The 15,467-nt window shown below is 45.4% G+C and overlaps 3 gene segments (V, D, J or C); all 3 read left to right on the plus strand.

Moving 5' to 3' along the window:
- The first annotated feature begins 7,254 nt into the window (after positions 1-7,254).
- LOC119936553 lies at positions 7,255-7,862 on the plus strand. The segment is given in 2 exon segments: positions 7,255-7,358; positions 7,456-7,862. Coding segments are annotated over 2 exon segments (453 nt in total).
- Positions 7,863-10,552: 2,690 nt separating this feature from the next.
- Positions 10,553-13,250, plus strand: LOC119936554. The segment is given in 4 exon segments: positions 10,553-10,639; positions 10,753-11,063; positions 12,542-12,732; positions 13,145-13,250. Coding segments are annotated over 4 exon segments (654 nt in total).
- Positions 13,251-14,536: 1,286 nt separating this feature from the next.
- Positions 14,537-15,039, plus strand: LOC119936689. The segment is given in 2 exon segments: positions 14,537-14,611; positions 14,708-15,039. Coding segments are annotated over 2 exon segments (378 nt in total).
- Positions 15,040-15,467: the final 428 nt, after the last annotated feature.

A 15,467-nucleotide genomic window follows, 5' to 3' on the forward strand; every position in this document is an offset into this window, starting at 1 on the left:
AGTTCTTTGCACACAGTAAATGGTTAGTAAATATTATTAACAACAATAATAATAATAATGAAGCACATTCCTCTCATCATCATCAAAGGAGAGAGAAGAGAGATGGGAGGAGGGGTGGATGGCATTTTTTATCAGAAACTCCACCCCTGATTGACTCATCCCCAATCATCAGGTGTTAGATTGGGGGATGAGTGCAGAAATGAGAGAATATCATCCCTGGAGGAGGCAGGTAAAGAACCAGGGGTCGGGGAACCAGGGCTGGAGGGTCCCAGGTTAGGGATGGGGACTGAACACAGGTGATCAGGACAGAAGCCATCTTAGACAAGGAAGGGTGATTCAGGAGACTGTCTTGGGGTTGATATAACAGAGTGCGAAAGGTTGTTTCTCACATTAGCAATGTACATGTTGTTTCAATTTAGGGGTCTGGTATTGGAAAGTTATCCACAGTTTACAATATGGAGGACATACTAATAATAATGATGGTATTTGTTAAATGCTTCCTATGTGCCAAGCATTGTTCTAAGCACTGGGGTAGATACAAGGTAATCAGGTTGTCCCACGTGGGGCTCACAGTCTTAATCCCCATTTTACAGATGAAGTAACTGAGGCACAGAGAAGTGAAGTGACTGGTCCAAAGTCACACAGCTGACAAGTGGCGGAGCTGGGATTAGAACCCATGACCTCTGACTCCCAAGCCCGTGCTATTTCCACTAAGCCATGCTGCTCCTCTGCTTGGCTTGTAGGTCATTTGCTACATTAACTGAGAACATTTTGGAACTATGTTATTTGCCAGGTTCATTAGTGATACTTTTCCTTGTAGGTTTCTCCAACTGTAATGTGTACTGCCACCATACTGACTTCTTAAGAGTGTAGTGACATTCCCTAACTTCCTTTCCAACCTCACTATGATTTCTCAGCACTCAGGTTTCAGCAGCAAAAACAGTAATCACAGAACTTATGTGTTTGAATGCCAGTTTGTGGAGGTTTGAGCATCCAAAGGTGGACATTCTCTGGTCTTTTTTTACACAGTTACAATGTTATTCATCTCATTCCTACCAATGCCTGTAGACATCTCTCTCTGCATCTCCAGGAATCTGACCAGGGCTTCGGCTGGGAGCTCTGCTGGACCCTTATGTCTGAGGCTGAGGGCTGGGACTCACCCTCACGATGCCACTTCTGTGCCCTTATAGAAAGGAGGAGATGCAAACGAGGCTCTTACAGCCCTGATTAAAGCCCACACATCCCTCTCCCTGCAGCTCTGGGAGAGGAGCCCTAGACCTGTTGTCTGTGTTGGTCCCCTTCTTCCTCTAGAACTGTCCCCACAACCCCCAACATACAGTTTGTCCTCAATCTTGTGTCCATGCTGACCCTGCTCCCATTTAACTGGGGGAAGATGTGAGAGACATGGATAACTGTTACGAGTGACTGACTTCTCATTCTCCACACTGTCTCTATGTTTGCAGGCATCCAGGGTGATGTCCAGCTGGTGGAGTCTGGGGGAGATGTAAGACAGCCTGGGGGGTCTCTGTGCCTCTCCTGTAAAGCCTCTGGATTCACCTTCAGTGATTCCTACATGAGCTGGTTCCACCAGGCTCCAGGGAAGGGGCTGGAGTGGGTCGCTGTGATATGTAATGTAGCTAATTCACAAACTACAGAGTATCCAGCATCAGTGAAATGCTGATTCACCATCTCCAGGGACAACACCAACAGCCTGGTGCATCTGCAAATGAACAGCCTGAAAACCGAGGGCACAGCCCTGTATTACTGTGCGAGAGGCACAGTGAGAGAAACCACATTTTAAATTTATCATAAACCCTGGGCAGATTCCTGGGATGCTGCTGGCCTATGGAACAGAGCAGCAGAGACCACTGACAACAGACCCGGCTTCAAATACCAATCATTGATTCTATTCTTAACGTTGTTTTTAATTCCAAAACAAGTTCTCACCAAAACACCCATCAGTATGTAAAATTCTTTCTACATTTTTTTCTACATCTAATAAATTTCTCATAAAACCCCTCCAAGGCAGCTGTATGAGTGGCAATGCAATTTAGCTTAATATGAACCTATAGGAATCACTTCTGGAATGTGTTTTAAAATTCACAGATTACCAAGAAATGTTTCCAATTAAGTCAGGAAATATAACACTTTGCATAAATGGTATTCCACTATACTCAGACAGAGACCCAGCACAAACTTCCACAGAGCCACACAGACAGCACAGACAGGTACTTGTGGAGGGAAGGAGAACAGGAGGCTGGAAGCAGGAAGCAAAAGAAGGGAGGAGGGCTGTTGCCTAGAGAGAGTGTGTGCGTTCATAGTATATATAAACACAAGAACCATCTTTAAGCACAGTAGAGAAAAAAATCTGTTTACTCAGTCCAGAAAAATGTCAAGAGCAGAAATGAAAAATAGTAAGAGTAGCTGGTTCAAAGGGTTAAAGCAAATACTAGAATAAAACATATTGTTTCCCTACTCTTTCACTTGTTCATAATATAGCTGTGGTTTCCAACTTCCTATGAAATAGCAGAAATCTACTTAGCCATTTCCCGTGGATTCAGACCTGTCACAGAATTCCTCTATGCCACACCAGGATTCATGCCTTTTCTTGAATCATGTGCAATGGCAGTATGAAAGATCTGCCCTCGTCTTCTGGAGCATTTTGAACTTTTCTTCCCCCTCGCCACTTGCCCTTTCCCCAAACCCGTCCCTGGAATTAGCTGAGCTCTAGCTAATGTCATGAAGTGAGAAGTCTCTCCCATGTGATTGGCAATGATGTACAGGGTGTTTTCCTCTAGCAGGCCCTGGGAGGTCTTGCAGATGGATCATACTGACATGGTAAGTCATCTCTACCCAGAATCAGGGACACCCAGTCTGCTGGAGCCTGTGTGGTGTCAGCATGACTGATCGGAACTCCTCACTGGAGCAAGGAGAACTGAATATTCCTGCAAAGGATCTAGACCTCAGGGTGACTTGACAGGTAGTCCTTTGAAAGGTAACCCCAGGGTGAATTGAAAGGTAGCCCTTTGAAAGGTAACCCCAGGGTGAATTCAAAGGTAGTCCCTACCAAGGGGTGATTTGAAAAGTAATTCCTGGTGATTTGAAAGGTAGCCCTTGCAAAGGTAATCCCAGGGTGATTTGAAAGGTAGCCCTGGAGATGAACATCATCTCATTCCCCTTTCCACTAGCAGTTAGAAGCTGGGGACCATGCTGGCCAGTGTACTTGCTATTTCTTTTGTGTGGACTGCCTCACAGGGATTCTGTCTTGTAAATCTCAATAAACCTACTTCTTTCTGCTGCTCATAATCCTTGAATCAGTGAGTCCATTTCCAACCCTCCAATCCATGAACTCATCTGTTATGCTGTGGCTGGTTCTGCCCAGTGACAATGTCCTAGTGGAAAGAGGACAGGACTGGGAGTCAGAATGACCTGGGTTCTAGTTCTAGCTCCACCACTAGCTTGCTGTATGACTTTGGACAAGACACTTAACATTTCTGTACTTCAGTTACCTCATCTGTAAAGTGGGGACTAAGACTGTGAGCTCCAAGTGGGACATGAACCGTGTCCAACCTGATTAGCTTGTATCCTTCAAAAAGCTTCACACAGTGCCTGTCACATAGTAAGTAACAAATACCTTAAAAAAGTATGAATAGCTTCCCAGATGTAGACTGATGCCCAACCTCAGTTTCCTTTGGACATCATTCAGTCCCTATTGTGCTGTTGACACTGAAGTGACAGAGAATCATCTGTGAGTCTTGCTGGGTCTCAGGACACAGACACCAACACAGAGCAGCTCCTGGTAGCATGGTAAATAAAAAATAATAATAATAATGATGATGATAATAATAATAATGGTATTTGTTAAAGACTTCCTGTGTGTCAGGCACTGTACTAAGTGCTGAAGTAGATAAAAGATAATCCAGTCCCACATGCAGCTCACATTTTAAGTGGGAGGAAGAACAGATATGGAATCACTATTATTCAGATAAAGGAACTGAGGCACAGAGAAGATAAGTGATTGCCCAAGGTCAACAACAGACAAGAGGCAGAGCTAGGAATAGAACCCAGGTCCTTCTGACTCACAGGCCCATGCTCTATCCACAAGGCCACAATTGATCATGCTTCCCTGGGATATGGGAAGTATATTCGGGCTCCAGCTTCCCTATCCCTTGTTGCATTCTTGACACAGATCATGACGCAGTTCAAATAAGACCAGCAGGACAGTAGAGTCCTGCTTTAGTCTGATAGTGGAGTGGGGAACTGTCAGCAATGGCCCCTTCAGACAAGCTCTTTTTCCTGACCAATCTAGCCATTTTACATTCTTTAAATCTCTATTTCCCCATCTGTAAATTGGGAATATTTTTCTTTCAAGTATCCATTTTGGGGCAGTTGGAGGGAAAAGAGGGGGAGTGCCAAAAGGTGGGAAATAGTGATTGGAGATAATGGGGATGTCTGAATCCGAAGGGGACATATGGAGCTGAAGGGAGATGGGAAAATTTTAGCCTCAGTGCCACTCAGTCTGGAAGCACAGGCTACCTATATCATTTCCCTGCCATCTCTAAGGATTCTCAGAAAATGGAGACATGGCCAGGATTGAGGGCTAGGGGAAGAAATCAATTCTCTCTGTCCTTGAGACATTGGACAGACTCCCCCAGAGGAGAGCTCTGGGACAGAGCCCTCCCTATTGACTCTCCTCTTTATACCTTGAGTGGAACTCCCCCATGCAAATCACCCCCAGGCTCCCAGGTGAAATAGGTGCCCCACGCTGGGGAGGGTCAGTCTCTCTCTCCTGAGACTGGTCTGGAGGTCTCGGGGAAGACATGGTTTCCCTGGTCCAGAAGAATATGAAACCCTGGTGGCTGCTCCTTTCCCTGCTGGCAGCTTCCCACTGTGAGTGTCTTTGAGATTTCAGGAAGGGGGAGATGGGGAGCAGGTGTCTGGTGTGTGAGGTTCATTGTGTCTCTCCTTGTTCCCAGGGGTCCTGTCTGAAGTCCAGCTGATGGAGTCCGGTCCTGGAGTGGTCAAACCCTCGGAGTCTCTCAGACTCTCCTGCAAAGTCTCCGGTGAATCCATTACGGCTAGCAAAATTTGGAACTGGATTCGACAGGATCCAGGGAAAGGACTAGAGTGGATGGGATATGGATACTACAGTAGTTCCACATGGACAACAAACTATGCTTCTTCCTTTCAAAACCGCATCTCCATTTCAGCAGAGCCTTCCAAGAATGAGTTCTCTCTGCAGCTGAACGGCATGACACCCACAGACACAGCTATGTATTATTGTGCAAGACGAGATGCACAGTGAGGGGCAGTTAGTGTGAGCCCAGACACAAAGCTTCCCCTGCAGGCAGTCAAGAGGAGGCTGGGCAGTAGGCGGTGCTCGGAACCCACTAAGCATGAGGGGCTCTGTTCCAGGAGCAGGTGGAGAGCGAGGCAGAGAAGGAATTTCTGTTTGGTGTCTGCAGTTTCCTCTCGCTGCCCAAAGCACAGCTTTCTGTCCTGTCTCAGGTACTCTTGTGTTTCTGAACTGGTGAGATACAGAAGGGAAGAGTCGGTTCATTTCATGTACATTTCCTGGGAAAGGTGACATTAACATGTAGATTAGGACTCTGTTAGTCACACATCTCATTTCCTGGGATAAACTCTGGAAACTTTACCATTGGGCTGGGCCATGGTGGAAGTAGGGGTTTCTCAGCCTCTGGAATCCATTCCACATTCCACACCCAAGTGCACACACCTTCCCCTGCCAAAATTTGCATTTTTTTCTCCAGCTCCCTGTCATTCCTTTCCCAATAACCCTGTCTTCAGTACACATGGAGACCCAGGGGCCCAGCCAGCCAGGCTCCATCAGGGACCCTTCCTCCCTCTTAGATATTGATTTCCAGTTGGGGCTGGGACTAGGTCTATCTTGTATTTGCCTCAGCACTTGGACTTTAAGTGCCTAATAATTGCATTCCAGCAGTCCCAAGAAAATATCAGCAAAATTTTATAAATATATTCTGAAATAGTGATGCAAATAAACATAGCAGTATAAGTACATACCAATAAGGAATCAGCATGGCCTAGTGGATAGAGAATGGGCCTGGGAATCAGAAGGACCTGGGTTCTAATCCTAGCTCCACACTCGTCTACTACATGAGCTTGGGAAAAGTCACTTCATTTCTCTGTGCTTCAGTTACCTCATCTGTAAAATGGGGATTAATGCTGTGAGCCCCATTTGGGATATGGGCTCTATCTAAGCTGTTTAGATTGTGTCTACCCCAGCTCTTAGTACAGTGCCTGGTACATAGTAAGTGCTTAACAAATACTGTTTTTTTAAAAGTAGCATTATGAATTGAGTGCCTATATATGTAATATGTATATAGTATATATTAGTTCCTTTTCCAAGTGTTCTTTTTCATTTCCTAGTCAGCAAAAAGGCAATTTGTGCTAACACACTCAAGAGAACTGTCATTATTTTTCCTAAAATAGTAATCATTCAATCGCTCCTTGTGGGCAGGGAATGTGTCTGTTATATTGTTACATTGTACTCTCCCAAGTGCTTAGTACAGAGCTCTCACAGAGTATCAATAAATCTGATTGATTTACTGAGCACTTAATAGGTGCAGAACACTGTACTAAGTGCTTGGAAGAGTACAAGAGAATTAGCATACACATTCTCTACCTGACTGAATGAATGAACACGCTTACAGTCTAGAGGGCATATTTAACATATTTAATGATAACTGTGGCATTTAATAATAAAAATGATGGCATTTGTTAAGTGCTTGTTAAGCACTTATTACATGCCAGGCACTGTACTCCGCACTAAGTTAGATACAGCTAAATCTGATGGGCCACAGTCCTTGCCTAACATGGGGCTCACAGACTTAATTCTCATTTTACAGATGAGGTTACGGAGGCACAGAGAAGATTCAGTAATTGTCTAAAGTAAGTATCTTTACCAAAGGTCAATGAGAATGCCAGTTGAAATTAGTATTAGAAAAAGTGGGTGCATCTTTCCCCAGGAATTGCTGGGTCCCCAGTTAGCAGAGGGAATCAACCCTTCTATCTCCAACCAGCATTGCTCTTCCACAGCCATCTCTGATTTTGTCCCCAGGGCTCTGCTGGACCCTCCTTGCTGAGGGACAGGGACTCACCCCAGGAAGAGGCTGCTGTGTCCTTTTAGAGAGGAGGAGATGCAAATGGGGCCCCTCCAGCACTGATTAAAGACTGAACAGTCCCCCGTCCCTGCAGCTCTGGGAGAGAAGCCCCAACCCACTGTCTGTGCTGTTTCCCTCCTGTCCCCAGAACTGTCCCCACAGCCCCCACCATGCAGTCTGCCCTCACTTTGGTTTCCATCCTGACCCTGCTCCAAGGTAGTTGGGGAAAATGTGAGGGGGTGTGTGTGCATGTGTGTGTATGTGTGTATGTACATGAATGTTCTCAGACTCTATGCTGTCTCTGTGTTTGCAGGTGTCCAGGGTGAGATCCAGCTGATGGAGTCCGGTGGAGATGTGAGACAGCCTGGGGGGTCTCTGCGCCTTTCCTGTAAAGCCTCTGGATTCACCTTCAGCAACTACTATATGCACTGGGTCCGCCAGGCTCCAGGGAAGGGGCTGGAGTGGCTTGCTTGGATCAATACTGGTGGGAGCAGCACAAGCTATGCCGACTCCGTGAAAGGCCGATTCACCATCTCCAGAGACAACGCCAACAGCCTGCTGCATCTGCAGATAAACAGCCTGAAGACTGAGGACATGGCCCTGTATTACTGTGCAAAAGACAGACACAGTGAAAGAAACCACATCCTGAGCCTGTCAGAAACCCTGGGAAACCCAGAGAGCAGAGAAGCAGTGACCTCAGACCTCAGCCTCAAGTCTTAAGCACAGTCTTTGATTTTATTATTAAAAATGCTCCAAGTTCCAAACAAGTCCTCACCAAAAATCCCTTCATGTATTTAAAATTAAATGTGAAGTGGTATTTGATTTTTCTATACCTAATCGAAACCCCAGAAAATCCCTCCAAGACCGCCCCGGGAGCTGGCAATCTAATTCAACTTAAATACTAATCTCATGGTATCGATTAAAAAGCATATTGCAAGATTCACAGAATCCACAGCGAGGTTAACAATTGAGTCAGTAAATATAACACTTCAAATGTGCTACCACTATAGTCTGACAACAGATATACAGATACACATACAGCAACCCTATATAGGCCCCAGAGAAACAGAGCGGTGGAACCAGGGAGCTAAGGAATGGTTTGATGCCAGGAGAAAGTATGGATTCACAGTAAATAAACTCCCAAGAAAAGTCTTTATGCACAATAGAAATAATAATAATAATAATGGTATTTGTTAAGTACTTACTATGTGCCAGACATTGTACTAAGCACTGTGTTGGATACAAGGTAATCCAGTTGGACACAGTCCCTGTCCCATGTGGGGGCTCACAGTCTCAATCCCCATTTTACAGATGAGGCAACTGAGGCACACAGTAGTGAAGTGACCCGCCCAAGGTCACACAGCAAACAAGTGAGAGAGTTAGAGTTAGAACCCATGACCTTTTGGCTACCAGGTCCATGCTCTATCCACTACGCTTCTTCTCTAATAGAAAGTGTGTTTACTCAGTCCAGAAAAGTATCGAAGTATCTTCAATAGCAGGGAACCAAAAGTGACAAATGTAGGTGGTTAAAGGGATCAATGCAAATAAAATAAAATTTGCCCTAGTCTTGTGATTGTTCATAATTTAGTTGTGGTTCTCAACTTTCCTATAAGATACAGCAGAAATCCACATAGTTATTTTCCTCTAACTGTGGGAGTCCCTCAAGGCTCAGTTCTGGGTCCCCTCCTGTTCTCCATTTATATCTTCACTCTTGGAGAACTCTCTCCAGTGGCTTCAACTACCATCTCTATGCAGACCTGACCTCTCTCCTCTTCAATTCATTCATTCATTCATTCAATTGTATTTATTGAATGCTCACTATGTGCATAACACTGTACTAGGCACTTGGAAAGTACAATTCAGCAACAGAGACAATCCCTGGCCACAACGGGCTCACAGTCTAGAATGGAGGAGACAGACATCAAAACAAGTAAATAGGCATCAATGGTGTCAATATAAATGAATGGAATTACAGATATATACATATATATACATATATATACATATCTATCCTATTTATTTTATTTTGTTAGTATGTTTGGTTTTGTTCTCTGTCTCCCCCTTTTAGACTGTGAGCCCACTGTTGGGTAGGGACTGTCTCTATGTGTTGCCAATTTGTACTTCCCAAGTGCTTAGTACAGTGCTCTGCACATAGTAAGCGCTCAATAAATACGATTGATGATGATGATATACATCATTAATAAAATAGAATTATAAATATGTACACATATACACAAGTGCTATGGGGTGGGGAGGGAGGTAGAGCAGAGGGAAAGAGTGGGAATGAGAAGGAAGGGAGGGGAAGCAGAGGAAAAGGGGGACTTAGACTGGGAAAGCCTCCTGCAGGAGGTGAGCTTTCAACAGGGCTTTGAAGGAGGGAAGTGTGCTAGTTTGGTGGATATGAGGAGGGAAGGCATTCCAGGACAGAAGTAGGATGTGGGCCATGGGTTGATGGCAGGATAGGTGAGAACGAGGCACAGTGAGAAGGTTAGCACCAGAGGAACAGAGTGTGCGGGCTGGGGGGCTGGGTTGTAAAAGGCAAGAAGGGAGCTGAGGTAGGAGGGGGCAAGGTGACGGAGAGCTTTGAAGCCAATAGTGAGGGGTTTTCCTCCTGCCTTCAGGATATTTCTACAGACCATCTTGGGCAGAGAAGGTTTGGCTTATGCTGAATGTGTCTTGGCATGGAGATTACAGAGCGGGGACGTTTGATTCTCACATCCAGGAAGGCCTCATGGTTTAAATTTAAACATATGGTAGTAAAGCTTTAGCCATAGACTACGATGTGGACATTGCTATGTGACTGATTTGCCATTATAACTGAAAACAATTTGGAACTACCTTGACTAGGTTTACTAGTGAGTCTTTTCCTTGGAGGTTTCTCCAACTGCAATGTGCTCTGACTCCATTGTGACCTTTTTAAAAGTACCGAGACATTCCCTGACTGCCTGTCCTATTTTCCCCATGGTGTTGGAGCACATGGGTCTAGGCAGCAGGATCCACCCTAGTGCTTAGTACAATGTCTGAAACATAGTAGGTGCTTAACAGATACCATTAAATAAAACAAAAAACCCCCCGAGATACCTCAGAGGATATATCTGTTGGAGATTTGAGCCTCATAGGGTTGAATTTTTAATATTCCTATTTATTCCAGTGGCCAATTTGATTTTTTCCACTCCTATCAATTTTCATCATTTCCTAGCCACCTCAGACTCCCCTGCTCTGGTGCAGAATGGAGGTTCAAGGTGGTTCTTCTCTCTGCAGCAGAGGGCAGGGAATCACCACCAGAAAGTGGATGCTATGTCCTTATAGAGAACAGGAGATGCAAATAGGGCCCCTCCAGCCCTGATTTAAGTCTGCACAGCCCTTGTGGCTGCAGCTCTGGGAGAAGAACCCCAGCCCCATTGTCTGTGCCATTCCCTTCCTGCCCCCAAACTGCCACACAACCCCCACCATGCAGTCTGCCCTCACTTTGGTTTCTATCCTGACCCTGCTCCAAGGTAACTGGAAAGGATGTGAGGGACATTGATTGTGTGTGTGTGTGTGTGTGTGTGTGTGTGTATGTATGTGAAAGAGAGACTTCTCATGGTCCATGCTGCTTCTGTGTTTGCAGGTGTCCAGGGTGAGATCCAGCTGGTGGAGTCCGGGGGAGACGTGAGACAGCCCGGGGGGTCTCTGAGACTCTCCTGCAAAGCAACTGGATTCACTTTCAGCAGCAACTACATGTACTGGATCCGCCAGGCTCCAGGGAAGGGCCTGGAGTGGGTTGCAGAAATTTATCCTAGTGGGAGCCACGCAAACTATGCAGACTCTGTGAAAGGCCGATTCACCATCTCCAGGGACAATGCCAACAGCCTGCTGTATGTGCAAATGAACAGCCTGAAAACTGAGGATACAGGCCTCTATTACTGTACGAGCAACACAGTGAGAGAAACCACATCCTGAGTCTGTCAGAAACCCTGGGAGAATTCCTGGGCTGCCACTAACTGGGGGAGCAGAGCAGCAAAAACTGCAGACAACAGCCCGGACTTCAAAGACCAATCGTTGGTTCTATTCTTAACATTGTTATCAATTCAAAAACAAGCTCTTGCCCCAAATTCCATCAGTATTTAAAATTAAATGTGATCTGGTGCTTGATTTTTTTTCTACATCCAGTAAATGAATATCTGAATTCCTTCAAGGCAGCTGTATGAGTGGCAATACAATTCATCTTAAATATGAACCTATTAGAATCAATCCTGCAGTGTGTTTCAAAATTCACAGATTACTAGGCAATGTTTACAATTAAGCCAGTAAATACAATGCTTTGTATAAATGGGATCCTACTATACTCAGACAGGACCCATCACAGTCCCTTCAGAGACCCACACAGAAAGGCACTGGTGCAGGGAAGGAGATATAAGTGTGGAAACTGGGAGCAAAGGAAAAGAGGAGGGCAGATGCCTGGAGAGAGTATGGATTCACAGTAATAATAATGATAATAATAATAATTATGGCATTTGTTAAGAGCTTACTATGTGCTAGGCATTTTTCTACATGCTGGGTTAGATGCAAGATAATCGGGTTGGACACAGTCTCTGTCCCACATGGGGCTCATATTCTTATTCCCCATTTTACATATGAGGGAACTGAGGCACAGAGAAGTTAAGTGACTTGTCCAGGGTCACACATCAGACAAGTGGTGGAGCTGGGATTGGAACCTATGACCTTCTGACACCCTGGCCTGTGTTCTAGCCACCAACTTGATGCACACAAGAGAGAAAGTGTGATTACTCAGTCCAGAAAAGTGTCAAGAGCAGAAACCAGAAAGAGTAAGAGTAGCTGGTTCAAAGGAGTAAAGCAAATATTAGAATAAAATCTAGCCTGGTGATTAGAATAAAACCTAGTCCGGTCCATAATTTATATATTCTTCCCACCTCCCTAAGAAACATCAGGAATCAACTTAGCTGTTTCCCACGGACTCAGGCCAGCCACAAGTTTTCTTAATACCACAGCTGAGACAGGCATTTTCCCTTTTCACATGCAATGGCAGGATGAAAAAACTGCTCTCCTCCTCTGGAGCTTTTTGAACCTTTCTGCCTCCTCTGAGTTGCTACTTTCCCCAGGCCCTTCCCTGGAATTGACTGAGCTCCAGCTGATGTCATCAGGTGAGCAGTCTCTCCCAGGTAATTGACACTGATCTATACAGTGGTTCCCACAGGAAGGTATGGAAAGTCTGAAGCTGAGCTGCTAGTTCAGGCTGGACTTCACCTATTTCAGTCCTTTAACCATCTGGACAGACTATCACAGGGAAACAGCAGGTGTTTTTTTTGAGCTCGGTGTACATTTGTTGTACCTGTAGCTGCCACTAGTTTTAGAAGATGGACCTTCCAAAGGTGAACTCCTATTCATGTCTGTGACAGGGGCTACAAAGTTCCAGGCAGAATGGATGCAGTTGCTGCTTGCAGGGGCTGCCCCTGTTTTTAGGACTGTCTCTGTGCTTCTCTAGCTTCACGAAGCTTCAGCTCAGGGACACCAATCCCTCCTTTGACTGCTGCCCTGCCGAATGCCATGGTCTCCCATCAGTTCTTGTCAAGTTGCATAATTTAGGGCGGTATTTTGGCCTCTCAACATCATGGATTCGCTTCTGCTTGCACACGTGTTTCCATTTGGTTTCCCCACCCAGAAGTCACTTGTGGATCTTGCTAGCATCTATTCTTCACACACGCCCACCCTGTGATGCTGTGAAGCTTCAATTTCATGGGACATTTGATTCCCTGTTATTATAATCTCCATTAATGTCCCCAAAGCTAAGCTGGCCTTCTTCGTTCTGTATTTTCTTGATCTGTCTCCCTGTGCATTGCGGGATAGTGTCCTGCCTAGGTCACAAGCTTCAAGAATTCTGGGAGTATGGCAGCCTGGCCTAGTGGAAAGAAATTACTGCTGCTGAAGTCCGGTCCAGGAATGATGAAGCCCTCAGAGCCCCTCAGACTCTCCTGTGCCACCTCCGGATTTTCCCTCACCAGCTACAGTGTGCACTGGATTCGACAGCCTGCAGGAAAGGGGCTAGAATGGGTGGGAATTATCAGGAGTGGTGGAAACAACCACTCTAATCCAGCTTTCCAGTCTTGAGTAAACATCATCAAGGACACTTCCAAGAGCCAAGTATTTTTACAAAACAACAGTGTGACAGACGCAGACATGGGACTGTATTACTGTGCGAGTGGCACACAGTATGAAGCAGTGACAAAAATCTTCCCTTGCAGGCAGTCAGGAGGCGGGTAGGCAGCAGGGAGATAGCAGGACCCACTGAGCACAAGGAGCCCAGTTCCAGGAGCAGGTGGAGAGGAAAGCAGAGAAGGAGTTTCTGTTCAGTGTCTACTCTTTTCTCTCCCTGACCAGTGCACAGCTTTCCCCCAGGGACCATCAATCTCGTCCTTCCGGACTGTTTGCTGATTAAGCCCTTTTAAGTGCACAATACCTACTAAGATGGATAGTTTTGGGTTTTCTTCGTGGTATTTAAGTCCATACTCCTTGTCCAGCACTGTTTAAAGTGCGGGATAGATAGAAGATAATCAGCCTGCATACAATCCATGTCTATCAAGAGGCTTACAGTCTTAATCTCCATTTTACAAATGAGTACACTGAGGCACAGTGAAGTGAAATGACTTGCCCAAAGTCACAAAGCAGAGAAGTGGAGAAGCTGTGGTTAGAATCTAGGCCCTGTGACTCTCAGGTCCGGGCTATTTCCCCTAGACCTCATTACTTCTAAACTTTAACAAGAGAATAATAAATCTGTTAATCAAACATTAGCAATGCATACATTGTTTTAATTTAGGGATTTGATTTTAGAATGTTATCCACATATTACAATGTTGTGGACTTTGTAGCTTGCTACATTAACTGAAAACATTTTAGAAGTATATTGTGGCTTGGTTTATTAGTGAATCTTTGCCTTGTAGAATGCTCTAGCTGCAGTGTGCTCTGACACCACTGTGACTTCTTTAAGGTGTAGTAAAATTCCTCAACTTCCTCTCCAACTTCACCATTGTATCTGAGCTGCAGTACAACAATCAGAGAATTTGTGTCATTTGAATGACAATTTTTGGAGGTTTGAGCAGCAGAAAGCAGACATTCTTCAGCCTTTGGTTCCTAGGCAAAAAGTGATTCCTCTCATTCATACCAATGTCAACAGGCATCTCTGTCTGCATCTCCAGGAACTGAACCCAGATCTCTGCTGGGTCCTTCTTTCTGAGGCTGAGAGCAGTCTCAACCTCAGGAGGCAGTTGCACTGCCTTTATAGAGCAGAGGAAATGCAAATAGGGCCCCTTCATCCCTGATTAAAGCCCGCATGGCCCCTGTCCCTGCAGCTCTGGGTGAGGAGCCCTAGCCTCCCTGTCTGTGCCATTCCACTCCTGCCCCCAGAACTATCAGTGCAGCCCCCACCATGCAGTCTGCCCTCGGTCTGCTTTCCATCCTGACCCTGTTCCAAGGTAAATTGGGAAAGAAGTGAGAGATACGGATAGTGTGTGAGTATGTTTGTGAGTGAGTGACTGTTCTCATGCTCCATGCTGTCTCTGTGTTTACAGGTGTGCAGGGTGACGTCCAGCTGGTGGAGTCCGGGGGAGACGTGAGACAGCCTGGGGGGTCTCTGCGCCTCTCCTGTAAAGCCTCCGGATTCACCTTCAGCAGTTACAGGATGAACTGGGTCCGCCAGGCTCCAGGGAAGGGACTCGAATGGGTCGCATACATAAGTACTAGTTCAAACCCAATATACTATCTAGACTCCGTGAAAGGCCGATTCACCATCTCCAGAGACGATGCCAACAGCCTGCTGCATCTGCAAATGAACAGCCTGAAAACCGAGGACACGGCCCTTTATTACTGTGCGAGAGACACAGTGAGAGAAACCACATACTGAGTCTGTCAGAAACCCTGGGCAGCTTCCTGAGTTGCTGCTGGCCAAGGGAGCAGAGCAGCAGAGACCACTCAGTCAGTCAGTCTTACTGAGCACTTGGGAGAGTACAATGTAACAGACACAATGCTTTACCACAACACAGTTTAAAATCTAGAGGACCACAGATGCTAATCAAAGTCCTAAACCCAGTCATAGATTTTATTTTTAATATTATTATGAAGTCCAAACAAACCCTCACAAAAAACCCTTCAGTATTCAAAATTAAATGTGAAGCGGTGCTTGATTATTTTCCTACAACTAATGAAAGGCCCAGAAAATCCCTCAAAGGCAATCCTGTGACCTGGCAATCTAATTCAGCTTAAATACTAATCTCATGATATCAATTACAAAACATATTGTAAGATTCACAGAATCCACAACCTGACTGACAA

This window comes from Tachyglossus aculeatus, chromosome 14 (genome assembly GCF_015852505.1).
Source record: "Tachyglossus aculeatus isolate mTacAcu1 chromosome 14, mTacAcu1.pri, whole genome shotgun sequence".
NCBI lineage: Eukaryota > Metazoa > Chordata > Mammalia > Monotremata > Tachyglossidae > Tachyglossus > Tachyglossus aculeatus.